The sequence below is a fragment of the Callithrix jacchus genome, chromosome 10, assembly GCF_049354715.1.
Source record: "Callithrix jacchus isolate 240 chromosome 10, calJac240_pri, whole genome shotgun sequence".
Taxonomy (NCBI): Eukaryota; Metazoa; Chordata; class Mammalia; order Primates; family Cebidae; genus Callithrix; species Callithrix jacchus.
Genome location: NC_133511.1, coordinates 113,667,387 through 113,695,324, shown reverse-complemented (window position 1 = coordinate 113,695,324; position 27,938 = coordinate 113,667,387). Strand labels below are relative to the sequence as shown.

Sequence of the window (27,938 nt, the reverse complement as noted above, 5' to 3'; positions counted from 1 at the left end):
TTCTGCAAAAGAAAAAAATTGAAGAAGTCAACTACTAAGTATAATCTCCCTTTTCACCATTTTCTTCCCTCCTTTGAATCTCTGCTCTGCTCCAGGAACATGAGGTTTTCAGATATGTGGATAATAAAACTTCGACTGGGGATTACAACTATGATCTGGGCCTACATCAACTTTCTGTTGACATTCCTCCAAACCACCCCAGTTACAAAATGCTCAAGCTGAAAACTTAAATTGTGAAATCATAAACAGTGAGTAATAATACCCCCTCCTCATTTCTTTTCATATAAATATAAATTCAGGACTTCTGAGAGTTCCAAGAGGTGCTTTAATGAATTAGAAATAGAAGATTAGAAATGGAGAATTAAGGATATTACCAACTATGAAAGAATATTTATTTGTATTTATGGGTTCAAGTCAGTACAATCATAATGACACTTCAAGGTAGGAGCGTATTAATTAGAGGCTGTAAGTGTTGACTTTGCCACTTTTAAACCTGGAATATGTGGGGAAATTTTTGCATAGAAGTTGAGATTATTATGTATTTATGAATAATATATATCTGTATGCATCTGTAATTATAAACTATGTATAAATAAGACGTTCTGTATGCGGTGGTGGTGGTGTGGGGCTTTATATCATGGATCCCCAAGGGCAGTTTAGTATATCCTAAATGCTGAGTGATAAACCATGCAAAATATAGACACTAATATTTACTGAAAATGAAAAAAACGAACTTAATTTACAATAGATTCATAGCTTTTTACATTCACTGAATTGGCAAAATTAATCAGAATGATGCCAAAGCTAACAAGGATTTGCATGTGAAGAATGCTACAGCAAAGTAGCATATTTGAGACTCTTAAAAACCCTAAGAAATGATCATCAAAATTGAGGAACAAAGTGTTGAAGTGACGTATTAAGAAACCTCTAACAGAATGTCTCTGATGAGAAATACTCAATTTTGCATAAAATACTGAATAATATTACGTAGCATATCATAAGTTAATTCTTTATTTCTTGCAGATAGACCGTTTCACACTGGCCACTTCCCCTCACTCATGAGAACCATGCGGCTGAATAACAATGTGACTCAGTTCATTCTGCTTGGATTGACACAGGATCCGTTTTGGAAGAAAACAGTGTTTGTTATTATATTTTTCTTCTACTTGGGGACATTGTTGGGTAACTTGTTGATTATTACTACCATCAAGACCAGCCGGGCACTTCAGAGTCCAATGTACTTCTTTCTTTTCTACTTATCCTTATCTGATACCTGCTTCTCTACTTCCATAGCCCCCAGAATGATTGTGGATGCCCTTTCAAAGAAGAGCACTATCTCCTTCAGCGAGTGCATGATCCAAGTCTTTACATTCCACTTCTTTGGCTGCCTGGAGATCTTCATCCTTATCCTCATGGCTGTTGACCGCTATGTGGCCATCTGTAAGCCCCTGCACTACATGACCATCATGAGTCACCGGGTCTGTGGTGTGTTGGTGACTGTGGCCTGGGTGGGTTCTTGTGTGCATTCTTTAGCTCAGATTTTTCTTGCCCTGAGTTTGCCTTTCTGTGGCCCCAATGTGATCGATCACTATTTCTGTGACTTGCAGCCCTTGTTGAAACTTGCATGTTCAGACACCTATGTGGTCAACCTACTCCTGGTTTCCAACAGTGGGGCCATTTGTACAGTGAGTTTTGTCATGCTGATGTTCTCCTATGCTGTCATCTTGCATTCTCTGAGAAACCACAGTGCTGAAGGGAGAAAGAAAGCCCTTTCCACCTGTGTTTCCCACATCATTGTGGTCATCTTGTTCTTTGGACCTTGCATATTTATATACACACGGCCTGCCACCACCTTCCCCATGGATAAGATGATAGCTGTGTTTTATACACTCGGAACACCTTTGCTCAACCCTCTGATTTATACCCTGAGGAACGCAGAAGTGAAAAGTGCCATGAGGAAGCTGTGGAGCAAGAAACTGATCTCAGATATAAAAACATAAATGAAGATCTCAAATCCTTCATTATAGTTTGGAGTGGCCTGGAAGAAGTCAATAAAGAATACTGTCTCTTTACTGCTGATTTCATGTAACTCCATCTTGGAACATGAATGTTAGTTCCTTCATAAAAAAGGCAGTATGGATAAATATCATTGATTAATGGTGAGTCAGTTTTATGTGGAGGAAGAGACTGCATGTGGTTCAAAGAGATACATAAAGTTCATTGCCTTCACTGCTGTGTTTCTGGCTCTTGACTGCTGAAGGTCATTTATGGCTTTGGTCTGACGTTTGTCTGTTCTTCTCCATGTTGACTTCTTCTGGAGTTCCCTGCTAATAGTTATCCATCAATTTCCTCCAGTCCAACAGGTTTTCCCTCTTCTGAATGGTTTTCTTTATTAGATACTTTGGTTTTGTCATGTCTGATGATCAACTTAGTTGTTCTACCTGACTCAGCAGAAAGCGCTAGATTTAAATAAGTGTAGAAGTTTCATGTTGTAAGGGACAGTATACATAACTTAAGTAATCTCCCTTTCAATTCCTTGAGTGATATGCTGAAATCTTAGCCTAAGTTTTCATAAGTGTACCTAATTTTTCTACAACAGTGATGGAACCAAGAGAGAAAAGTCACCCATCTGAAAGAGTTCTTGGTATTAGGAAGGTTCTCACTGCTGGAGTTGCAGTCATATAATTATTCCTTTTATAAAATCTACTTTTTACTGTTAATGGAATCTCTTCTAATTTTGGGAAGCATTCATGTTTCTCTTGAATCATAACAATGATAGTAATTTGTTTATAGGAGAGGGCTATTATGACTACAAGATAGACAGCTCAAGTGAAGGTAGAGATATTTATGCAGGCTAGAAACAAAGAGTGCAACACGTTAGTGGTAGAAACTTTGATAATATTACCAGATTAAACAAGAAATGTGATAACCCAGAGAAATGTTTTTAGGATTTGAAACAGAAATAATTGCATCACAGATATGAATTATTTCAGTGACATTTCTAAATAACGTAGAAGAAAGGCACTTGGATAGAGCAATGGAGATGTTTGTATGAAAACTATATTTCTTCAGTGGAGATGGTTATCACCTTCTGTCTCTTTTAGTAACTTGTCTGGTCTGTGCTAAAACCAAATGGATTATAGTGGATAATGATGGTTTCTCAATAACAGCTCCTTTTCCTGAGTACTTTACGTTTAGATTGATCACAGAAATTTTGGCAGCAGGTGAATACATACTTCTCTATTCTTATAAATACAGAAGACAAAATCAGCTCATTTTAAAATCGCACATACAAAAGATACTAAGTGACTGACCAGGAATACAAAAAAACTTTGCAACCTCAACTATATGTTATGTACTGGATATTATAGGATTCAACACATCTTGAGTTCTGACAGATATGCAGCTTAAACTGGTAAGAGGTTGACCTGAGCAGGTCAGAAAGCAAGAGTAATTTATGAACAAATGAATGATGCTAATTCTCATATCACTCACTTCTGTTAAATCAATGCCTCTTTCCAAGCGCATGTTATATGGCCTCATTGGGAGTACTCTGTGACAGAGGAGGAAAGGATTTTGGTTGCATTTTCAGACAAGTCATCTCCACACATGTGCGTTAACCTGTAAAGAACAGCTGCCCAATACAGCATAATTCAAAGGTGGTCTCAAAGGTAAGCGGCATAGGGAAATTATTCTTGTGAACAAAGTCCTTAATTACAAACTTGTTTATTACAATATTGGAATTGTTTTCAATTCATAAAATAAAGAATCTTTAGGGAATAATATTGTCTAGGATGCTAATATCTTTTATCACACCTTAAAATATTCCCTCTGAAATGCAGAATTTTTTTTCAGATATTATATGGGAAGGCTGCTTTCAAAAAGAGATAGACTTGATACTAATTTAGAGTCTTCTAATAGGCAAGTGACATATTATCATCATCTTTGCAAGCTCAGAGAGGCATAATTATAGTTTAATGTAACATTGTTTTTATAATAATATCTCGCCATATGACTAGTGACTATACTGCTTTCACATACTCCAAGAAAGGAACAGGAAAAAATAAATCATCAAATATTTTTAAGGTTTAAGATTAATATATGAAACAAAGAGAATAAAATATAAAATTTGGAATGAAACAACCTTTTGAACTCAACAAATACCTTATGAGTTTCAGGTATGTGCGGTCGCCATCATGTGAGAAAAAGGATGCCTCCCATGTCTCAAGGCTAGTCACAATTTCTTGAAATGGCAAAATGAATAAAAGTTCACAAATGCTTTTCTCTTTTATTTTCTTTTTTCTTTTTCTTTCTTTTTTTTTTTTTTTTGAGATGGGGTCTCACTTCATCATCTAGACTGGAGTGTAGTGGTGCCATCTTGGCTCACTGCAGCCTCTGCCTGCCAGGTTTGAGTGATTCTCCTGCCTCAGCCTCTGGAGTAGCTGGGACTGCAGGGATGTGCCACCATGCCCAGATAACTTATGTATTTTTAGCAGAGATAGTTCGCCATGTTGGTCAGGCTGGCCTCCATCTCCTGACCTCAAGTGATCTGTCCACCTTGACCTCCCAAAGTGCTGGGATTACAGGTGTGAGACACTGCTGCTGGGCCACAGATGCTTTTCTTAAGGTAATTGGCAAGCTCAGCCCTCACTGAGAGCTATAGGTGCTAGAAATTTTGAAAATATTACATCACAAAAAAAATTACAGAAAAGCTTAATATAGACTAGTGACCCTCACAAAGCTTCTGGAGAAGGCCAGGTTTCCATCTCTAAGTGATAAAATTGAATAGAATAATGCATACCACTGTAATGACAGAGTCTCAATCATAGCTTCTCAATCTGAATACCTTACATTTAATATGGTCACAGAAATTTTAGCACTAGATCAATGAATACTTCTTGATCCTCACAAATAGGAAGGATAAAATCATTTCACTTTTACATAACAAGTGCAGAAGATAGTGAGTGACTGACAAGGGATGCCAGGAGACTTTGCAACCTGAGCTACCCACTGTGAACTAGATATCAGATGGCTCAACAAGTCTTAATTTCTTCAGGGCACACAAGCCTGAAATGGTAAAAGCTAGGCCTGAGCAGATCAGAAGACAAGAGTGGTTCAGGAACAAGTGGATGGTTCTGACTCGCATATTATTCATCTCTGTTAAATCAATGCCTCTTCCTCAAGTCACACATATGGCCTCACAGGAAGTGCTCTGTGATCACCTGACAGAGGAGGAAAGGGTTCTGGTCAGGTTCACATACAAGTCACCACAGTATGTTGGCATTAACCCAAAATGACATCAGTGCCCTAAATCGTGGCCTTAAAGGGATTTAGTATAGAGAATTTCTGCCAGTGGGCAAAACCCTGAATAATATTCTTGTTTTCAACTTTGTATCGAAGGGGAAGAGTCCCAGATAATAAATATACATTGAATTGAGTCAGGACTAAAGGCCTGGTTAGTTGATCAAGTGGGTGGAAGGTCAGAGGACTGGACCAAGAGATCTGGAAAAGTTATGTGAATAGACCTGTTGAAGTTGGAACTAACTAGAAAGCATGTACAAGACAGCAGGCTTTCACTATCCAGACGATGGGGATGGTCTGTGCTCTGACATGATCTGGCCTAAAGCTATTTCAGTGATTGCACATTAAGCACATGAACAGAGTGTCTATACTGGCAAGGATGTGAGTTATGCCTGGGTTCAGTGACACGAGCTCCCTACCATAAATGCTGTTCTGCCTTCTGCCACCTCTGAGGGCCCAACACGCCAGTAGCAGATTCCATGCCTGAGCACTCAATGTGATGCCAGTTCCTGGGAAAACATTCATGTGCCTCATAGCGAGATGATTATACAAGACCTCTTCCACCATGAAAGTGAAAGCAATTGGTCCTAATCAGAAATAATGACACTATAGATGTAGATTTGTCTTCCATAACCGCAGTGCCTTCATCTACAACAACATTTGACAGCTTGCAGACAAATTGATACATGGACATTATCCCTTAAATATTGCCTGGGACCTGGGACCAATTTTGGGGCAAAAGAGATATAAAATGTTCTCATGATCTCAGAATTCACTGATCTTCCCATATAGCCCATCACCTGTAAGCATCCAGCTTATGGAAGAGGGGAAAGGCCTGTTAAGAGTTCAGTTAAGGGACTAGCTAGAAGTCAGCTCTGGAGGTGAAAAGATGCTGTTTTCCAGATTCAGTGTATGCACTGAATGCTGAATGGATAGTCTCTATGTAGTGTGGAGTCACCATTTGCCTGCAATATATTATTCTGAGATCCAAGGGGTGAAAGTAGTGTTTTCTGTGTTTTATATTCCCAATAACTACTTTCTTAGTCTTTATTTTCATGACGATAGAAGTCGTGGTTTATAGAGAGAAAAACATATTTTCCAGGAACATAGCAGGAACCAGTTTTTTGTGTTCCTTATACAAATGGACCAGCAGGCAAAAAAGTAGTTACTATTTTGGCTGGGATACTTGATTCTGGTTATGATGAGTAGCTAGTGTTGTTTTTATGGTTTAGGACACAGAGATAATTATATCCAGAATAAGGAGAATGTAGTGGAATCTCTCTTAGCACTTGCACACCCAGAGATAACTGTAACTGCACAACTGCAGCAACTACAGTAAATAAGAACAAGGCAACCAGGGATCAAACTCTTATGGATGACATTTTCAATCACCGCAAGACAGACAACCCAAACCAACCAAGTTCTGGCCAAGAGTGGAAGAAATCGGGGTAAGAAAATGGGTGGTGGAAGAGGAAGATGTTCTCTATCATTATGGTTCTGGGAATTGCTGCAGCATTAAGGAAGGTATCTCAGTTGTGTTTTTCTTTAGGTCTAGTTTGGAAAACAGGACTGGTCACAATCCTAAGGACACTCTCAGACTACCTCCCAGACTCTGGCCACATGCTCAATTGCAAACACTGTTACTTCGTTCAGCTCAGCCTTCCACACTGCCGGCTACTTTGACCTTCCCTGGGAGAGGACTGTTTTCTGGCATGGTCTCCAGTGTACCTGCTGTGTAGGGACTGTGGAGAGCACCACGTCCAATCTGACTAGACCCCGGGATTTCACTTGTAAGTGCTGTTATGAAGAGACAGTCAGAGTATATTATTCTCTAAAGGAAAAAAGTTATGTGTCAATGTTTATGCTATTCCTTTCTGTGACTACAAACATAAAATAGAAATTATAAGTGAATATAGGTATAAGATTATTTTTAATGAAATGAATCATAAAAACTGCTAACAATGGAATGTTTCTGAGAAAACATAGTAAAGTGATTACGTTTTTTCTTTCATTTTTTACATTATTGAACTCTGAGTTTTCAAACAGTTCAATATGCATGTGTTCCTTTATATTTTCATGTAAATAAGACTTCTGTATGGCAATATTATGTATTTTTTATTTTCTTCCTTTTATGTCATTGTATTAGGACAAAAACTGATAGAGACTTTAAAAATAGAATTTATGTTACACATAGTAAACTATCTACAAAAATATATTTCCTTTGCCATCTGAATTGTCGCTAAAATAAGAGAAATTATATGTTAATCCACAATGACAAAAAAGTAGGCAGGAAATACCAGCTGGTAAAAGATTTTCACACATTTTTTGAAAGACTGAGAACAGTGTTACCAGGTAGTTGACTTAGCATTGTGGGGGAAGTTACAGCCATCTGAGCAAAGACAGACAGAACTAGCAAGTTAGTTCACCTGCAAAACTCCTGAGATGTTAAATGCTTGTAGCATATTATTCTACAGAATGTAGTAGTCAAACATACATTGTATACTTCAGAATTATTTTATTTCCATAGGTCGTTTTCTACACATTCAGGTAAGAATTCCTTTGTATTATTTCACAAAAGATTGGAGGTTTATTCTTTTGAAGCTCTGCAAAGACTTCATGACTAAAACACCAAAAGCAATGGCAACAAAAGCCAAAATTGGCAAGTGAGATCTAATTAAGAGCTTCTGCACAGCAAAAGAAAATATCAGAGTGAACAGGCAACCTACAGAATGGGAAAAAATTTTTGCAATCTCTCCATCTGACAAAGGACTAATATCCAGAATCTACAAGGAACTTAAATGATTATAAGAAAAAAGAAAACAACCTCATCAAAAAGTGGGTGAAGGATATTAACAGACACTTCTCAGAAGGAGACATTTATGCAGCCAAAAAACATGAAAAAAGTTCATCATCACGGATCATTACAGAAATATAAATCAAAACAATGAGATATCATCTCATACCACTTAGAATGGCTATCATTAAAAAGTCAGGAGACAACAGATGCTGGAGAGGATGTGGAGAAATAGGAATGCTTTTACACTGTTGGTGGGAGTGTAAATTAGTTCAACCATTGTGGAAGACTACGGCAGTTCCTTAAGGAACTAGAACCAGAAACACCATTTGACCCAGCAATCCCATTACTGGGTATAAACCCAAAGGATTATAAATCATTCTACTATAAAGACACATCCACACATATGTTTATTGCAGCACTGTTCACAATAGCAAAACTTGGAACCAGCCCAAATGCCTATCAATGATAGACTGGATAAAGAAAATATGACACATATACACCATGAAATACTATACAGCCATAAAAAGGACAAGTTCATGTCCTTTGAAGGGACATGGATGAAGCTGGAAACTATCATCTCAGCAAACTAACACAAGAATAGAAAATCAAACACCACATGTTCTCACTCACAAGTGGGTGTTGAACAATGAGAACACACGTACATGGGAAGGGGAACATCACATACTTGGGCCTGTTGGGAGATGGGGGACTAGAGGAGGGATAGCATTAGGAGAAAAACCTAATGTAGATGATGGGTTGATGGGTGCAACAAACCACCATGACACATGTATGACTGTATAACAAACCTGCAGGTTCTGCGCATGTATCTTAGAACTTAAAGTATAATAATAATAAAGACTGAGCTAAATAATTCCTGGTATTAATGTGAAGGACAGTGATGAAACACACAACAGTATATATGAGGATAAGCAAGATCTACACTGTGAGCTGTGGGGCCCTTTCCTCTCCCTGTTCCCAGGATGTCAGCAGCCAGCACACATTATAACCTTCTCAATTCCCCACCGCTACTTACATAGACTAAGCAGCAGGGTAGAGGATTGTTTTTTTAGGAGGAAATACCTGACTGATACTATAGTGCCTGACAGCTCATAAATTAAGCCCCAAAATATGCAAACGGTGTCCACACATTTGGAAATTCTAAATTTTTTAAATTTATTTCCTCCACTTTAAACATATGAAGAGTTTCTGCTTTCGGGGATGGTGGCAAGATCAGTGAATAGCAAGACAGGGTAATAGAAGCCAGTCCTCAAAGGAAAGCCAAGAAGAATTGCTCCTCTGCACATTTGTGATTCTATGTTTAATAATATTTCTCTGCCATAGATATTTCAGGAAGTTATCTAATTATAAGATATTAGAATAAATACAATAACAATAAAAATAATAGCTTACTCTTTTGAATGTTTTATTCTCTCATTTTTCCACTCTAAACCCTATGAGGTTGTTATTATTGTCTTCATTGCACAGATGAGTTCACCAAGGCTGAGAATTTTTAAGGTCATGTAGCTTAAATTATTAAGTTCAGTTATTTCCCTTTAACCTCCAAGAAAACATTTCTGCCCCACAGTTTCTTCATTGCGTTCTTTACTTCTACATTTCTCAGTGTATAAATCAGAGGATTTAACATGGGAGTGATAATGGTGTAAAATACAGCCACCATCTTGTCCTCTGAAAAGGTGGTATCAGGGCGCATGTACATAAAGGTACATGGGCCGAAAAAGATAACGACCACAGCAATGTGGGAGCCACAGGTGGAGAGAGCTTTGCGCCTGCCTTCTGCTGACTGCTTTCTCAGGGAAACCAGGATGATGCTATAGGAGATTAGCAAGATAACAAAGCTCCCCAGAGCAATGGTACCACTGTTGGCTGTCACAACAACACCAACAATGTATGTGTCTGTGCAGGCAAGTTTCAGCACAGGGTGAACATCACAAAAGTAGTGATCTATCTCATTGGGTCCACAAAAGGGTAGTTGGACTACCAGAGCCACTTGGATAATGGAGTGTAAGAACCCACCTACCCATGTCCCTAATAACATTTTATTGCATCTCTCCCGGTCCATGATGGTCATATAATGAAGGGGTTTACAGATAGCCACATAACGATCATACGCCATTACAGTGAGGATGAAGATCTCAGTGCAACCAAAGAAATGTACTCCAAAGAGCTGCAACATGCACCCCACATAGGAGATGGATTTGTCCTTTGCTAACAGGTCAACAATCATCTTGGGAGCTGTGACCGAGGAGTAGCAAATGTCCACAAAGGACAAGAAGCTAAGGAAGAAATACATAGGTGACTTAAACAGGTTGCTCAGGCAAACTGTTAGCACAATGAGGAGATTTCCCAGAAGAATCATTATGTAGAAGAAAGAAAACAGCATGAAACAAACTTCCTCAATCTCTGGGCTCTGAGAAAGACCCCAGAAAATGAATTCAGTTACATTGTTCATTTTTTCAATGGAATGAATGGGTCAAGTTCTCAGGAGGCAATTAAACTACCTGAAAAAAAGAAAACATTAAAAGGACTATAGTTTTTATTCCTAACATGGAACCAATATATAATCCCAGTAGGTGGAAATGGAAAAAATGCTGATTGGCATGCATACTTAAAGAAATTGAAGTGCGTCTGTTTTGATCATCTTACCTCAAGGTAAGATCACATTTATTCACTTCAGGTGAGAAAGCAAAATTCAGAGAGGTAAAGTAAGTCCCCTCAATCTCACATACATATTACCATGTGCCTCACTTCTCTCACCCTTTTTTAAGGTTTATTTAGCTGCTTCTAAACTTTATTTAGTATTTATTTTGTGTAAGATGATCAGTTTTAAAAGAAGTTCTGTGTTTTGTGATATGGTTACGTTTATGTTATCTACCAGCAAACATCTTAAAATGTTTGCTTTATTTTCGACCTGTAAATGAAAACACATGCCCACATTTCACCTTCTGAATATTGCCATACCTGATTATCACATCCACTCATGAATACTCTGCAATTTCTCTGCAAGTTTATCCACTCATGGGCTTTGCAAGTTCTCATGAAACTCTGTTTTTCTGCACATGATGTATGCACCTCCACCGATGTGGTCTCAAATCCTGATAGCTGAGATGTAGTGTGGTGTAATAAAAAGAGGATCAAAATTACACAAAGTTGATTCTAAAATGATAGTGCTGTAACCACAGGTAAATTATTTAACTTAATGGAAATTCTCTTATCCCCTTTGCAAAATGACAGTTTCAATTTCACTATTACACATTATATTAATTGTTATTTCAACCATGAAATTAAATCACTCCATGAAATATTAATAAAACCCTGATAGGAAGGCAGAAAGAAGGTAAAGCAATAAAAGAAAGATCTAGAAACAAAGCAAGACCTGATTGATTTGAAAGGAGGGGAAGTGACATCTTATGTAATTTCTCCATGTACAAACTCAGAGTACTTTAGGATTTTCCAGGACTGACTTTGCTTTGTATTTTAAGCATTTGTCTATTAACTGAAGTGAAGAAGATGGGTGTTAAAAAGAGAAGACTGTCCCTTAATGTCAACATTGCTTCATACATCTTTCTAATCTTTCTAGTTTAATTCTGGTTATATTCATTCTCCCAGTTTGGTTGAATTAAATATTGCTGGAAGAGATCATCACTGATCATTTATGAATGATAATTTTACAGGGTTTAGGAAAATGGCAACATTTATTTAAATGGATAAATGTTCAATGGTGAAATTTCAGGCATTACAATGGGGTCATTGGCATGTTTGGATGGAAAAGGGTATGTGAAACAGTTTTTATTAAAGAAACTTAGGATTCTTTCTCAAATCAACCATAGATGTAAATGATTCCTCCAATTACAGGTTGTCTAACAGAGACCTGAATATCCTCTCAAGATCCATCCAGCTGAATTCTGACAACTCCTACTGAATTGTGCTCAGCAATCCCTGTACAGTAACGCTGTGCCTAACACTTCCAGCATTTGGGAAACTACAGGGCTGTGTTTCTTCAGGTATTTATGTTAGAGTTGACACAGTAGTCATTACAGGTGTGGGATCTCTTGTGCATTACAAAATAATGATTGTAAGAGTAATAGTAATAATATGATTTAGATACAGACTCAAGCACAGCGCCTGCTTTTACATTCTCATTCCCCTTCGGTTTTCCTGCTCAGTTAAAAGAAACATACTATCCTCCACTAAGAGAGGGCCTCAACTTAAGGAAACTCACATCATAGCCATTTTGGGCAACAATTATTTATGTTGTTTTGCTGTCATCTAGAAGAAACTGGACTGCTACACACAAGCCTGGGGGTTTTTTCCCTACTGTCCACATCACAAGGTTCTAGAAGAATGTTCTTTTATTCATCTAGGTATTTTATTCAGGTATTAATTTATCTTAATTGGAGGATTAAAATCTAAAGTTGCATTTAACAGAACTTACACCCTAGTAAAGGCTGTTAACCTTCTTAATTGTGGCTTCCCTTAAATCCAATTGATGCGGTAACATCATGCTGTTTCTCTCCTTAACCCAATATCCATCACAAGGATGCCATCCTCCCTTTTCTGAGCATTTTGGGCGTAATGATTCACTTTCCTTTGAAATTATTGACATGTTCTTATTCGTATCCATCCTACCCTATCTCATAGTCATGTTTAGGTACATATTATTACCTTATTATCATCATTTTAATAACTTCATTCTCTCTGAATTTCAAGAACAATATTTTAATTATATTACAAATGTTCAAAATCTAACCTTTTAATTATCTTTTCCCACAAGTATTCTGTATTAGTTTTAAAAGAAAAAAAAATCTCACCAATATTTTCCAGAGCTTGAGTTCACTTTATGTTTCTATCTCTTCTTGAGTTAATCTGGATGCAGCTCCCCAAAATAAAGTAGCCATGATGCTGGAGGAGTTGCTTTGTAAATGATTAGTACCAGAAAATACCTGACCCCCTAATCTGAAAGGATGGTGGAAATGAGTCTTTGCTCTTCCTGGTTTTCTCACCTAATGATATCTGCCATTTCACAGGGTCTTTGACAATAAATGCTCTTTTCTCTGTTCTCATAGGTCTATTTAAAGAGGAAGATGCAAAATGGTAAATGACCTTGGAGACAACTTTTCCCCAAAGTCTTCTGCCATAGTCAAAACCAAATTGCATACCTATCATGAACTTTAATCTCTAGTATCTGTTCAATTTTTTAATTAAATTTTAAAAATTATTGTCAAACACAAAAACCGATCCATTCTCACATTAATGACTGTAACCCTAATCCAAAGCAACTCAACAAAGAGAAGTGATAATTTTATCATTCTAAACCTTGTTGTTTGAATTAATATGCTTCATTATATGTATTAAATAGTCTATATTTGATGTAACATATTAAGGTATCTGTTTTATGTTATTTATTGAATTGTAATTGTTCTTTCTTGAAAGCTCTATTTGAATAGAAAGCAGCATGTATGATTGTGCTATTTGGGAACATTGGTTTTCTTCTTAATTGATTCTGTGCTGATTTATGGAGAAAGGGATGGGATAAGGTACATGCCTGACCTATGCTTGGAATAAGTATGGTGATGGATTTAATGTAATTTAATGTATTCACTTTTTTATTGTAAATCCTTAAGTTTGACGCTTGACCACTAATATTAATCTCGCTTTTTCTTTTCCTGTTCCTATTACTTCATTTCCCCCTTGCTTGACTTTTTTACTTTACTCTTCTTACCTTATCTCACCTTTTTTAAAATTTCAAACAACACCCAAAATGTCAAAGAGATCCTACTTATATTTTCACTATCTGGAGTTAGCAGAAAAAATAAGTGAAAAATAAAGAGCAGGAAGTAAAAGAGCAATTATGCCCAGGTTTATGGAAACATTCATCATGATTAAGCTAGTGTGTTAGTTTCCTATTGCTGCTATAACAAATTACCACAAACTTAGTGGCTTAAATCAGTACAAAGTGAGTATTTCACAGTTCTGGAGGTGGTAAGTCCAAAATGAGCCTCAATGGGCTAAAATCAAAGCACTGGAATGGATAAATCCTTCAGAATTCTGTAGGGGAAGACTCATTCCCTTAATTCCAGCTTCTACAATCAACCTGCTTCCTTATGACCCCTTTCCATCATCTCCAAAGCAGGCAGTGTAGCATCTTCAAATCTACACTTTTCTGCACTTGTTCTGCATCACTTTTCCACTTTAAATAAACCTTGAGAATACATTGAGTCCATATGGACAGTGCAGTTTAGGGTCAACTAATTACCAAACTAATTTTTATCTACCTACAATCTTAATCACCTTATCATGTAACAAAATATATTGATAAGTTCTGGGGACACAGATGTGAACATCATTGGACCCTATTCTGCTACTCAGTTATTTAGATGAGGACTGGGGAAAGTCAACCTATCTTCTATTCCTACTTTGCAAAATGTACTTTGAGATCTAGGAGATGTTTAAAAATATGTTTTGGAACAAATGCTAAATATTATACATAAATAATGAAATATTAATGTCCATATTTTATAACAGAAATGTGTGCAAAGGATGGATATCTGATGAGAATAATCTCTTAGATAAAAAAGACTGCTACATGTCATGTGATAGGAGAATGACAACAAATTAATAAAAGATATAAGAGTAGTACATACACAGAGATGATCAATAAGCATTCATTTATTATAATAGCTTTATTGGAATATAATTCATATACTATGTAATTTATCAGTTTAACCAGTGTTTCGTACACGCAATTGTGCAATCTACACAATCCGAGTTTCCTGCATCTGTATCCCCTCAGAACAAAATCCCATTCCCATCAGCAATCACTCCACGTTCCTCTCTCCCACCATCCCCTCCAGTTCTAGGCAAACACTAATCTATTTTCTATATATTAGCATTTATAGATTGCATTTCTGGACTTTTTTACAAAAAATAATCATACAATATGTAGTCTTTTGTAACTTGCTTCTTTCACTTACCCCAGGGCTCTTAAAGATAATTCCATTGATGGGAATGTAAATTAATTCAACCATCATGGAAGGCAATGTGGAAATTCCTCACAGACCTAAAGGCAGAATACCATTCCTTGCTGCAATCCCATTATTGGGTATATACCCAAAGGAATATAAATCATTCTATTATAAAGACATGTGCACACATATATTTATTACAACACTATTCACAATAGTGAATTGTGCAATCACCCTAAATATCCATCAATGATGAGACTGGATAAACAAAATATGATACATATACGCAATGGAATACTAGCCAGCTGTAAAAATGAAAGAGATCATGTTCTTTGCTGGAACATGGAGCTGAAGGCCATTTCCTTAGCAAACTAACACACGAACAGAACACTAAATAAGGCATGTTCTCCCTTATAAGTGGGATTTGAAAGATATTTTTCTTGAGACCGAGAGATATGAACATTTTTTTGTCATACATTGTTTTCTCTAGATAAAATTTACATACAATGAAATGCAATGTTTTGAAGTATATGCTTTGATGAGTTTTGATACGTGTATATATTCATGTAACCACTAAGAAATTCAAGATATAGCAAACTCAACAACTGAGAAGTTTTGTCATGCCCCTTTTCAGTTCATTCTCCCAGATACAGCTACTTTTCTAATTTTTATTATTCAATTATAGTTTTTCCAATTCTAGAACTTTATTAAGATTGATCAAAGTAATTATTCGTTTGTGTCTGGACGCTATTTTGAGATTTATCATGTTGTTTTGTGTATCATTAGTTCATTATTTTCCTTTGCAGGAGAGTGTTTGCTGAAAAGCATCCTATAATGTTTACTGTAACAAATTTTGTCTTTTAAATGCAGTATAATTATATTTAATCTTATAAAAACTTGGTTTTTAAGTTTGTACTACTGCAGTTTTCTTTGTCCCCTCTATAACTTTCTTCTCAATTTTCTGTATTATTTTGACCTAATCAAGAAGATTTTTTGTGTAGTATTAAATTCTATCCTTTTTTTTGGCTTTTAAAAAAAAAAAAAAAAACAGACTATCTTCAGGGCACTTTAGTTTCTCACACAGCAAAATTGAGCAGAAGGCTAAACATTTTCGATATAGCCTCTGCCCCTAATCATGCCTAACTTCCTTTATTATTAAAATTGTCCCACCAGAGAGGTTCATTCTTTACAACTGATTAATCTGCACTGACACATCATTATCATTCAAAGTACATAGGGTTTATTCTTGTTATACAACAGGGTTTTATAATGAGATTCAGTTGGATTCATTCTTGGTATTGTATATTCTGTGAGTTTGTACAATCTATAAAAACATCTCTGCACTCTTATAATATCATATAGAATAGTTTCATTGCCCTAATATTGCCTGCCCTCTACCTATTCATCCTTCCCACACTCCTAACACATTTTTACTATCTCAATAACTTTGCCTTTGTTGTGATCTGCATTATTAGTATTTTCAGATTGGCTTCTTTCACTTAATGATATGCATTTAAGCCTCCTCCATGTCTTTACATGGGTTGATGGTTTATTTCTTTTAAGTGCTGAACAATATTCAATTGTCTGAATATGCCACAATTTCTTTATCCATAGACCTACTGAAAGACATCTTGGTTGTTTCCAAGTTTGGTGATGCAGAGAAACCTAACATAAAAATCTGAACGCAGGGTTTTGCATGGACATAAGTTTTTTACTCCTTTGGGTAAATATCAAGTGGTATAATTGCTGTATCTAATGGTAAAATTATGTTTAGTACTCGAGAAACTGCCAAACTGTCATCTATGGTGGCTGTGCCATTTTTCATTCCAAGGAACAACGAATGAGTGTTCCTTTTGCTCTACAATGCTCATCAGCATTTGGCATTTTTGGTGTTACGGATCTGGTCATTTTAATAGATAGGCAGTGGTATATCATTGTTGCTTTAATTTGTATTCTTCTGGTGGCCCATGATATGGCATATCTTTTCATAGGCTTACATATCATCTGTATGTCTTCTTTGGTGAGATGTCCATTAAGGACTTTGGCCTATTTCTTTAGTCTGGTTATTTTCTATTTTTTCTTTATATACATCTATATGTAAACTCTTGTCATGGGAGTTTGTTGTACAGATTATTTTGTCACCCATGTACTAAGTCTAGTACCCAATGGTTATTTTTTGTGCTCCTCTCCCTCTTCCCATCCTCCAATCCCTAAAAGTGGTATTGTTGTTGTGTGTGTTGTTTTCCTCTATGTGTATGTTGCTTCCCTCTGTGCCCATGTGTTCTTATCATTTAGCTCCTACTTATAAGTGAGAACATGCAGTATTTGGTTTTCTGTTCATGCATTAGTTTGCTAAGGATAATGGCCTTTGGCTCCATCCATGTTCCCACAAAAGACATGATCTCTTTCTTTTATATGGTTGCATAATATTCCATGGTATACATGTAAGGCAAATTTTCTTTATCCAATCTATCATTGATAGGCATTTAGATTATTCCTTGTTGTTTGTTTTCTTCTGATCAGTTTGTTCTTTTTATATTTTAGATAATAGTCCTTTATCAGATATTTTTGGTCAATCTTTTCTGCAAATCTGTGGCTTGTCTTTTTATTCTTTTGATATTATCTATCACAGCAAAGAAATGTTTAATTTTACAAAATCTAGACCATCAACTCTTTCTCCCAAGGTTGATCATTTCTGATGTTATATATAAAAAGTCATCACCAATGTGATGGTCATATAAATTTTCTGTAATGTTACCACATAAGAACTTTTTAGTTTTATATTTTAGATTTAGGCCTATGATTTTAAGATCATTTTTGTAAAGGGTATAAAACCCAGATATAGATCAGGATGTGGATTATTTGACATTGGTGAAGAATTAATTTGTGGCAGATTAATTATAATTAATTATTCTGTGGAAGAATAAATTATAAAATATGATAAATTGCTTCAATTTATTTGTTGACTATACTGTTCTCTATATGTCTATTAATGCTGCTTATTGTTTTGGATAAAATCCCCCATATCCTTCTCCATTCATACAAAGGTAAAATTCATAAAGATTTCTTTCTTGCAAATTCTATTAATATTTAATTATTTAAAGACATAGTAAATAATATTGCTTCAAATCTTAATATATTTCCCTGCCCTATTCTTGTCATGCTTTCAGTTTTACTTCGGATGAAACTGTAATTGATGGTTTAGGTGCATCTTTTTTTAATATATATATATATATGTATATTTTTTATTGCACTTTAGTTTCTGGGCAATGTGCAGATCATGCAGAATTGTTGCATAGATACATACACGGCAATGTGGTTTGCTGCCTCCATCCCTATCACCTATATCTGGTATTTCTCCCCATGTTATCCCTCCACAACTCCCTACTCCCTGCTGTCAGTCCCCTAGTCCCCCAAAAGAGACCCCAGTGTGTGATGCTCCCTTCCCTATGTTCATGTGTTCTCACTGTTCAACACCCACCTATGAGTGAGAACATGCGGTATTTCATTTTCTGTTCTTGTGTCAGTTTGCTGAGAGTGATGGTTTCCAGATTCATCCATGTCCCTACAAAGGACATGAACTCATCGTTTTTTATGGCTGCATAGTATTCCATGGTGTATATGTGCCACATTTTCCTTTTCCAGTCTATCATCGATGGGCATTTGGGTTGCTTCCAGGTCTTTGCTGTTGTAAACAGTGCCTCAATGAACATACGTGTGCATGTGTCTTTAAGATAGAATGATTTATAATCCTTTGGATATATACCTAGTAATGGGATTGCAGGGTCAAATGGAATTTCTATTTCTAGGTCCTTGAGGAAGCACCACACTGTCTTCCACAATGCTTGAACTAATTTACACTCCCACCAACAGTGTAAAAGTGTTCCTATTTCTCCACATCCTCTCCAGCATCTGTTGTCTCCAGATTTTTAATGATCACCATTCTAACTGCAGTGAAGTGGTATCTCAATGTAGTTTTGATTTGCATCTCTCTAATAATCAGTGATGATGAGCATTTTTTCATATGTTTGTTGGCCTTATATGTGTCCTTTGAAAAGTGTCTATTCATAGCCTCCCCCCACTTTTGAATGGGTTTGTTTGTTTGTTTTCTTGTAAATCTGCTTTAGTTCTTTGTAGATTCTGGATATTAGCCCTTTGTCAGATGGGTAGATTGCAAAAAAATTTTCCCATTCTTTTGGTTGCTGGTTCACGCTAATGATTGTTTCTTTCGCTATACAGAGGCTCTGGAGTTTGGTTAGATCCCATTTAGCTATTTTGGCTTTCGTTGTCAATGCTCTTGGCATTTTAGTCATGAAGCCCTTGTCTATGTCCTGAATGGTTTTGCCCAGGTTTTCTTCTAGGGTTTCTATGGTGTTAGGTCTTATGTTGAAATCTTTAATCCATCTGGAGTTGATTTTATTTGTAAGGTGTCAGGAAGGGGTCCAGTTTCTGCTTTCTGCACATTGCTACCCAGTTTTCCCAACATCATTTATTAAACAGGGATTCCTTTCCCCATTGCTTGTTTGTGTCAGGTTTGTCAAAGATCAGATGGCTGCAGGTGTGTGGCATTGCCTCCAAGGCCTCTGTTCTGTTCCATTGGTCTATATGTCTGTTTTTGTACCAGTACTATGCTGTTTTGATTACTGTAGGCTTGTAGTATAGTTTGAAGTCAGATAGTGTGATGCCTCCAGCTTTGTTCTTTTTGCTTAGAATTGACTTGGCTACGTGGGCTCTCTTTTGGTTCCATATGAAGTTTAAAGTGGTTTTTTCCAGTTCTGTGAAAAGAGTCATAGTTAGCTTGATGAAGATAGCATTGAATCTATAAATTACTTTGGGCAACATGGCCATTTTCACGATATTGATTCTTCCTAACCATGAGTGTGGAATGTTTCTCCATCTGTGTCCTCTCTTATTTTCTTGAGCAGTGGTTTGTAGTTCTCCTTGAAGAGGTCATTTACATCCTTTGTTAATTGTATTCCTAGGTGTTCTATTCTCTTTGTCGCAATTGTGAATGGCAGTTCATTCTTGATTTGGCTCTCTTGAAGTCTGTTATTGGTGTATAGGAATGCTTGTGATTTCTGCACATTGACTTTGTATCCTGAGACTTTGCTGAAGTTGCTTATCAGTTTCAGGAGATTCTGGGCTGAAACGATGGCGTCTTCTAAATATACAATCATGTCATCTGCAAATAGAGACAATTTGACTTTGTCCTTTCCTAATTGAATACGCTTTATTTCTTTTTCTTGCCTGATTGCTCTGGCGGCTAGAACTTCCAATACTATATTGAATAGGAGTGTTGAGAGAGGGTATCCTTGTCTATTGCCAGATTTCAAAGGGAATGCTTCCAGATTTTGCCCATTCAGTGTGATATTGGCTATTGGTTTGTCATAAATAGCTTTTATCATTTTGAGATACATTCCACTGATACTTAGTTTATTGAAAGTTTTTAGCATAAAGGGCTGTTGAATTTTGTCAAAGTCCTTCTCTGCATCTGTTGAGATAATCATGTGGTTTTTGTCTTTGGTTCTTTCTGTTTATGTGGTGAATTACATTTATAGACTTGAGTATGTTGAACCACACTTGCATCCCCGGGATGAAGCCTACTTGATCGTGATGAATAAGCTTTTTGATGTGCTGTTGCAATCAGTTTGCAATATTTTGTTGAAGATTTTTGTATCGATGTTCATCAAGGATATTGGCCTGAATTTTTCTTTTCCTGTTGAATCTCTGCCAGGTTTTGGTATCAGGATGATGTTGGTCTCATAAAATGACTTGGAAATGATTCCCTCTTTTGAGATTGTTTGGAATAATTTCAGAAGGAGTGGTACCAGCTCCTCTTTGTGTGTCTGGTAGAATTCAGCTGTGAACCCAACTGGACCTATGCTTCTTTTTGGGTGGTAGGCTATTAATTGCTGCCTTAACTTCAGCCCTTGTTATAGGTCTATTCAGGGTTTCGACTTCTTCCTGGTTTAGGCTTGGGAGGGTGCAAGTGTCCAGGAATTTATCCATTTCTTCCAGATTTACTGGTTTATGTGCATAGAGTTGTTTGTAGTAATCTCTGATGGTAGTTTATATTTCTGTGGAATCTGTGGTTATATCCCCTTTTTTATTGAATCTATTTGATTCTTCTCTGTTTTCTTTTTTATTAATCTGGCTAGTGGTCTGTCTATTTTGTTGATCTTTTCAAAAAACCAGCTCCTGGATTTATTAATTTTTTGAAGAGTATTTTTTTGTCTCTATCTCCTTCAACTCTTCTTGATCTTAGTTATTTCTTGTCTTCTGCTAGGTTTTGAGTTTTTTTTATCTTGCTCCTCTAGCTCTTTCAATTTTGATGATAGGGTGTCGATTTTAGATCTTTCCTTGTTTCTCATATGGGAATTTATTACTATAAATTTTCCTCTAGACACTGCTTTTAATGTGTCCCAGAGATTCTGGTGTGTTGTGTGTTCATTCTCATTGGTTTTGAAGCACATCTTTATTTCTACTTTCCTTTCATTGTTTATCCAGTCAACATTCAAGAGCCAGTTGTTCAGTTTCCATGAAGTTGTGCGGTTCTGAGTTAGTTTCTTAATCCTGAGTTCTAACTTGATTGCACTGTGGTCTGAGAAACTGTTTATTATGATTTCCATTCTTTTGCATTTGCTGAGGAGTGACTTACTTCCAATTATGTGGTCAATTTTAGAGTAGGTGTGATGTGGTCCTGAGAAGAATGTATATTCTGTGGATTTGGGGTGGAGTGTTAGTAAATGTGTATTAGGTTTGCTTGGTCCAGGTCTGAGTTCAAGTCCTGGATAACCTAGTTAATTATCTGTCTCGTTGATCCATCTAATATTGACAGTGGAGTGTTAAAGTCTCCCACTATTATTGTGTGGGAGTCTAAGTCTCTTTGTGGGTCATTAAGAACTTGCTTTATGTATCTGGGTGCTCCTGTATTGGGTGCATATATATTTAGGATAGTTAGCTCTTCTTGTTGCATTAATCCTTTTACCATTATGTAATGCCCTTCTTTGTCTCTTTTTATCTTTTGCTGGTTTAGTCTATTTTATCAGAGATTAGGATTGCAACTCCTGCTTCTTTTTGCTCTTCATTTGCTTGGTAAATATTCCTCCATCCCTTTATTTTGAGCCTATGTGTTTCCTTGCACATAAGATGGGTTTCCTGAATATATCACACCAATGGATTTTGACTTGTTATCCAATTCACCAGTCTGTGTCTTTTCATTGGGGCATTTAGCCCATTTACATTTAATGTGTGAATTTGATACTGCCATTTTGATGCTAGCTGGTTGTTTTGCCCATTAGTTGATGCCATTTCTTCATTGTGTAGATGCTCTTTACCATTTGGTACATTTTTGGAGTTGCTGGTACTGGTTGTTACTTTCTATGTTTAGTGCTTCTTTTAGGAACTTTTCCTATAGGGCAGGCCTGGTGGTGATAAAATCTCTCAGCTATTGCTTGTTGGTAAAGAATTTTATTTCTCCTTTGTTTATGAAGCTTTTTTTGGCCGGATATGAAATTCTAGGTTGAAAGTTCTTTTCTGTAGAATGTTGAATATTGGCCCCCACTCTCTTCAGGCTTGTAGGGTTTCTGCTTAGAGATACTCGGTAAGTCTGGTGGGCTTCCCTTTGTAGGTAACCTATGGGTGCATCTTTTGTGAAAGCACATTTTACAAGCTGTATTTTAAACCATTATGGTAATTTTTACTATTCTGCTGAAGAAGTTAGTACAATGTGTTAATTTTGTTTCACTTATATATTTTAATTGGTTTGTATAATCTTTTTTTACCTTTGTTTTTTGCTTTTGTCCAATTAGTCTGTTTCCTTCCTATTTTCTTGCCTTTTATTTGGAATGATATTCTTTTTAAAAATACATTTCTCTGTCTCTTTTTCTCTCCCTCTTATGCTATTTTAGTAATTACTGAAATACAATCATATCTGTACATGAATATTACCAAGTCTGAATTTGATCAGTGTCTTTTCTCTCCTACTAAGAGTACTTCTTTTCAAATTACATGATGTCATGGACTAAGGCTTTTGTTCTCTCTTCTATGTTTCATCTTACATATTAGACATAATTAATATTTTTAACACAATATCTTAGTTTACACATAAGGTTAGTATTTTCCTGATAAACTATTCCTTTCTGGATTTTAAATCTTCCTTCTTGGAACATCTTTCCTCTTAATAAAAATTAATATTTACAACTACTTTAAGTGACTGTGTCTGTATAGTAAACTCTTGGCCATGTTTAAATTGCGGCTTATTTTGTTTTATTCTACTGAAGACTGCCCACTTCACTTTTCTTGAAAAAATACAGAATTCGAGGACAATATCTTAAAATTGGCACTTTTAAAATGTAATTCTATTTTCTTCTAGCTTCTAGTCTTTCTGTGTTTTAAATTATTATTAATTAGAAGTGATATTTTGTATGGCTCTTTTGAGAGCAACTCTTTTGAAGTCTGGTAGACATATGTTGCTCCCTTTCATTCCATCTCTAAGGTCTCTTAATATCCCTTTAACTTTTTCTATATCTTTGTGTCTCTCTGGTTTTCTGAGTAAATTTGTTGATATCTGGAATTCACAGATTAATTAGGATATGCTCCTATGTTTTATCCATTGAGTTTCTAATAAAAATATTCTTTTATTCATTAATTGAAGCTATTTTGTTTTCTAACAGCCCTGAAAATTTTTAGACTAATGATGCAATTTAACTTTAAAAGTATTTTCTATTTTATTCAATCACCATTTATATTATGTTTTGTGTCCAACAACTACAATAAACCCAGTCTTCATATGCTGTGCTCTGGCATAGCTGTTTCCAGCCTAATTTCCTCCTATATTTAGTAATTTTTGTTGTGTGATCATTTGCTTTTGAGCATATTTTTTCTTCTTATATGTTTTGGTTTTCTATATGAGCAGATTTATTTCAACTATGCCTTAAATATAAATTCCTGAAAAGACTTTATTTTCCGCATTAAGTGTCTGCACATACACGTGTGTATTTGTTTGACTGTGTGTGGTGCAATCCAGTGTTAGCATAAATTCATAGCATGCCTTCTTCCTTTGGCATCATTGCCCTTATTGGGAGTTCAATGAAGTACATTTTCTTTTCTTCTTAGAAGCTAAATACAGAATTTCCCAAGTTTCCTTTAATATGGCAAATGTCTTCATATGCTACAATGAATATTCTATTTGATAACGTATTTCAGTAGTGATACCTGTGTGTTAATCTTGCTAACATAATCCAGTGCTGCATCTCTGGAAGTTTTTCTAAGCTTCATGGTGTAAACTACCTTTTTAAGAGAATTTCTTCCTTTTTCCCATGATTGACAGATAGGTTTGCATTAATCTATTGTGTGGAATTTGGAAGTTTTACACATTTATTTCTAAATCTTTTTTTTACTTAGTTTTTTTTTATGGATAATTATTTTTCTCAATTATTACCTTTCATTTTATATCAGTAATGAGTTATGAAAGAATATCAATACAAATACAGTACTACTTAAAATTGTTTAAATTTCTTAAAATTGCTTTTTAATTACATTTTATAAAGTAAAATGAAATTGTAAAAGACATATATTCACCAAAAAGACATGTTTCAAAATATTCAAAGCAGCACTATACATAATAATCCTGAATGGGAAACCACCCAAATGTCTGGCAATGAGGAAATGAATAAATTAGTCATTATATATTCATAAAATACGATACCTTATACATCAATGGAAACAATCAGAAAACTTACAAACATGAGAAATGATTCACAAATGAAATACTGAGAAGACACATATTCAGTAGCCAAATATATCTTTCTTATTCTTCAAAGTACACAAACAGATAAAAACTAATTATTTTAGAAATAAATATTGCATTTAGCTTTGGGAGGTATGAATTATAAAGAGGACTGAGGAGGGCCTATGATGTGCTGATAACATCTGTCTCTTAATCCAGTTGCTGATTACACAATCATGCTCAATTTGCAAAAGTTCACGAGCTGTACACAGGAAATACATGCACTTTTTGTGTTTAGACTTCGGTAAAAATGTAAAAAGTTGAGGGTAATATTTCATTCATCTTCTTAGAAGTTTAAGGCATGAAAAACACCTAATCTCTTTTAATTTTTCAACATGACACCATGTAATCCTTTATTTTTATAAAATTTTCTGGTTATTTCATATCACATGAGCACAATAGTAATGTGAAACCCTGTCTCTACTAAAAATACAAAAATTAACTGGGCGTGGTGGTGTGTGCCTGTAATCCCAGCTACTCAGGAGGCTGAGACAGGAGAATTGCCTGAACCCAGGAGGCAGAGGCTGCAGTGAGCGGAGATCACGCCATTGCACTCCAGCCTGGGTAACAAGAGTGAAACTCCGTCTCATAAAAAAAAAAAAAAGAAAGAAAAGAAAAGAAAGGTGGAAGAGAGTATGGATAGGAGTAATGCTCAATTTGTTATTGAGATGTCACTGTAGAAGTATAAAACCTCAGAATAGATACACTTCCTGTTTGCTCACTTTTCTATCCTAAAAATGACAAGAGCATGTTGTGAGTGACTCTTTCTCACTCATGTGTTGTGGTCTCTGGGAACTATGGCATGAAAAGCAGAAATGATTCAGAAAAGTTATTTTCCTTTCAGAACTATTGGACGAAACCACACTTTCCTCATGGCATTCTTCATCTCTGTGTTTCTCAACGTGTAGATAAGAGGGTTGAACATGGGACCAATGATAGTATAAAAGAGGGCAAACACTTTATCTTCTGAGAACGTTGTAGCCGGTCTAATGTAAATGAATAATGCAGGTGTGAAAAACAGGACCACAACCATTACATGAGAACTACAAGTGGAAAGAGCTTTGCTGCGGCTCTCTGCAGAGTATGCTCTGATGGTATATAATATAAAAACATACGACAATATCAAGACAACAAATGTCACCAAAGCAATTAACCCTGAATTAGCAATGACTAAGAGACCTAAGACGTGTATATTAGAACAGGCCAATTTCAGCAAAGGATGCACATCACAGAAGTAGTGATCTATCTCATTTGGGCCACAGAATGGTACAAATATGGTAAGAAGAAACTGACTGGCAGAATGTATAAATCCCCCAGCACAACAGACTATGATGATTGTGTTACATCTTTGCCTGCTCATGATGATGGTGTAGTGCAGGGGCTTGCAGATGGCCACATAGCGGTCATAGGCCATCCCTGTCAGAATGAAGATCTCTATGCCTCCAAAAAAATGGGTGGTGAAGAGTTGTACCATGCAGTTATTATAGGAAATGGTCTTTCTTTCCGCCAGTAAGTCAACTATTAATTTGGGGGTCACTGTGGATGTGTAGCAAAGGTCGGAGAGTGAAAGGTAATTGAGGAAGAAATACATGGGTTGGTGAATGAGCTGAGTGCAAGTGATAGAAATCATTATGAGTAAGTTCCCCATCCAAATAGCAATATAGCAAAACAAAAATAATACAAAGCAGAGGAATTCAATGTTCTTATTTTGGGAAAGCCCCAAGAGAATAAAGACAGTGATATTACTGCTTTTTTCCATGGTCCAGTGAAGATAGAACATGTAAGTCACCTGAAATGACATAATTCACAAGCTTACACTTACAAGTGTTTTTTGAGAAATATAATGATCATATTCTATTCAAGGAACTAGCTAGATTTAATCAGCTTCATTCAAGTGGCTCAGAGAGTAAATGTCTGGTATTCAATTAAAATGGTTCACTAATGAAACTCTCCATGAATATATACTAGATGATTTCCATTAGCTCTTCCAGCAAATTGTGATCAATCCCTGCCCTAGTAGGTATGAATTCTATTGCTCAATCAACAATATTAAAATTATATCATAGGGAATGTTTATTTCCAAAGTTGAATGTAATATACAGTATTACAATAAAAAGTAAATCCTTGCAAAGGATATTGTTTTTACTCTCTGGGACTCAAAATTTATTAAGGAAAGAGGTCATACAAATACTATTTTATAATAATGCAGACAATTTATTGAATTGACCTCAGCACTAAGCATCAGCAATATTGATATCAAACAAATAGGATTTGATTGCATAAACTAAAGCCAATGTTGTAGGTGGTGACCAAACGTATTTTAAGTTGTTAGAATCCTGGATGTGACTGAAAAGATCATACTGAATTACTCACAATGTGTTTCACTGCTTTCTAAAAATAATTTTACATCAAAGTATTTTAATTAATTCTTACCAGATGTCCTCAAAATGACTGTGAATTTATAGTCTACATTTTCAGCCCTAATCTCATTCTTGATTTCTCAATTAAATCTTCTTTAACTTTCTTCATCTCTCCACATTACCAAATTAACCAATACAGTGTTACCAATACAACAAATAATTACATTGTAATAGACATTAAATTTTTAAAAAGACATTCATTTTCATAGCAGAATTTTAAGAACTAGAATTAAAGGCACTTTTTTGAGAAATAGATTATTATTTTCTCCATAATCAGACTAATCTTTGCCAATAAGAAAGGCAATTTCATTTTATTTGAAGAAAATAATAATATTGAATATACTACTAGTTTGAATTATTCTTAAAATTTTTTCTTATATGTTTTCATTTTCACAAACAAATTTATATTTGTTATTTAAAAATCCACCTGAAATATAAAATATACTTCTTAACCCCCATAAGGATATTAAGACTCTTACATAAAGTTAAGCCTCTAAGTAAAAAAAGGCATACATAGAATGTTCTCAGACTAAGCCAGTGCATCAATCTGTCTCCATTTATTGTAAGTTTGTTAAAAACATCGTTTGAATCCCTGTAATTGCTGTCTTGGTTTCATCAGCTACAGCTGATAACTAAGTTCTCTACTG

The 27,938-nt window shown here is 35.7% G+C and overlaps 3 protein-coding genes across 3 annotated transcripts; 1 reads left to right on the top strand and 2 right to left on the bottom strand.

Moving 5' to 3' along the window:
* Positions 1-1,033: 1,033 nt before the first annotated feature.
* Positions 1,034-2,620, top strand: LOC100404315 (olfactory receptor 4C16-like). The gene has a single exon (XM_009008191.4). It carries the CDS (start codon positions 1,059-1,061, stop codon positions 1,998-2,000), a length of 942 nt encoding a protein of 313 aa, XP_009006439.4. The 5' UTR covers positions 1,034-1,058; the 3' UTR covers positions 2,001-2,620.
* Positions 2,621-7,796: 5,176 nt separating this feature from the next.
* OR4S2 (olfactory receptor family 4 subfamily S member 2) lies at positions 7,797-10,606 on the bottom strand. The gene has a single exon (XM_078339316.1). It carries the CDS (start codon positions 10,566-10,568, stop codon positions 9,642-9,644), a length of 927 nt encoding a protein of 308 aa, XP_078195442.1. The 5' UTR covers positions 10,569-10,606; the 3' UTR covers positions 7,797-9,641.
* Positions 10,607-24,613: 14,007 nt separating this feature from the next.
* Positions 24,614-26,630, bottom strand: OR4P4 (olfactory receptor family 4 subfamily P member 4). Its single transcript, XM_002755323.5, has one exon. It carries the CDS (start codon positions 26,628-26,630, stop codon positions 25,701-25,703), a length of 930 nt encoding a protein of 309 aa, XP_002755369.3. The 3' UTR covers positions 24,614-25,700.
* Between the last annotated feature and the right edge of the window lie 1,308 nt (positions 26,631-27,938).

What these genes read in the sequence shown, in the direction of transcription:
- OR4S2 (XM_078339316.1), bottom strand. Translation starts at nt 10,568, where the DNA reads ATGAACAATGTAACTGAATTCATTTTCTGGGGTCTTTCTCAGAGCCCA.
- OR4P4 (XM_002755323.5), bottom strand. Translation starts at nt 26,630, where the DNA reads ATGGAAAAAAGCAGTAATATCACTGTCTTTATTCTCTTGGGGCTTTCC.
- LOC100404315 (XM_009008191.4), top strand. Translation starts at nt 1,059, where the DNA reads ATGAGAACCATGCGGCTGAATAACAATGTGACTCAGTTCATTCTGCTT.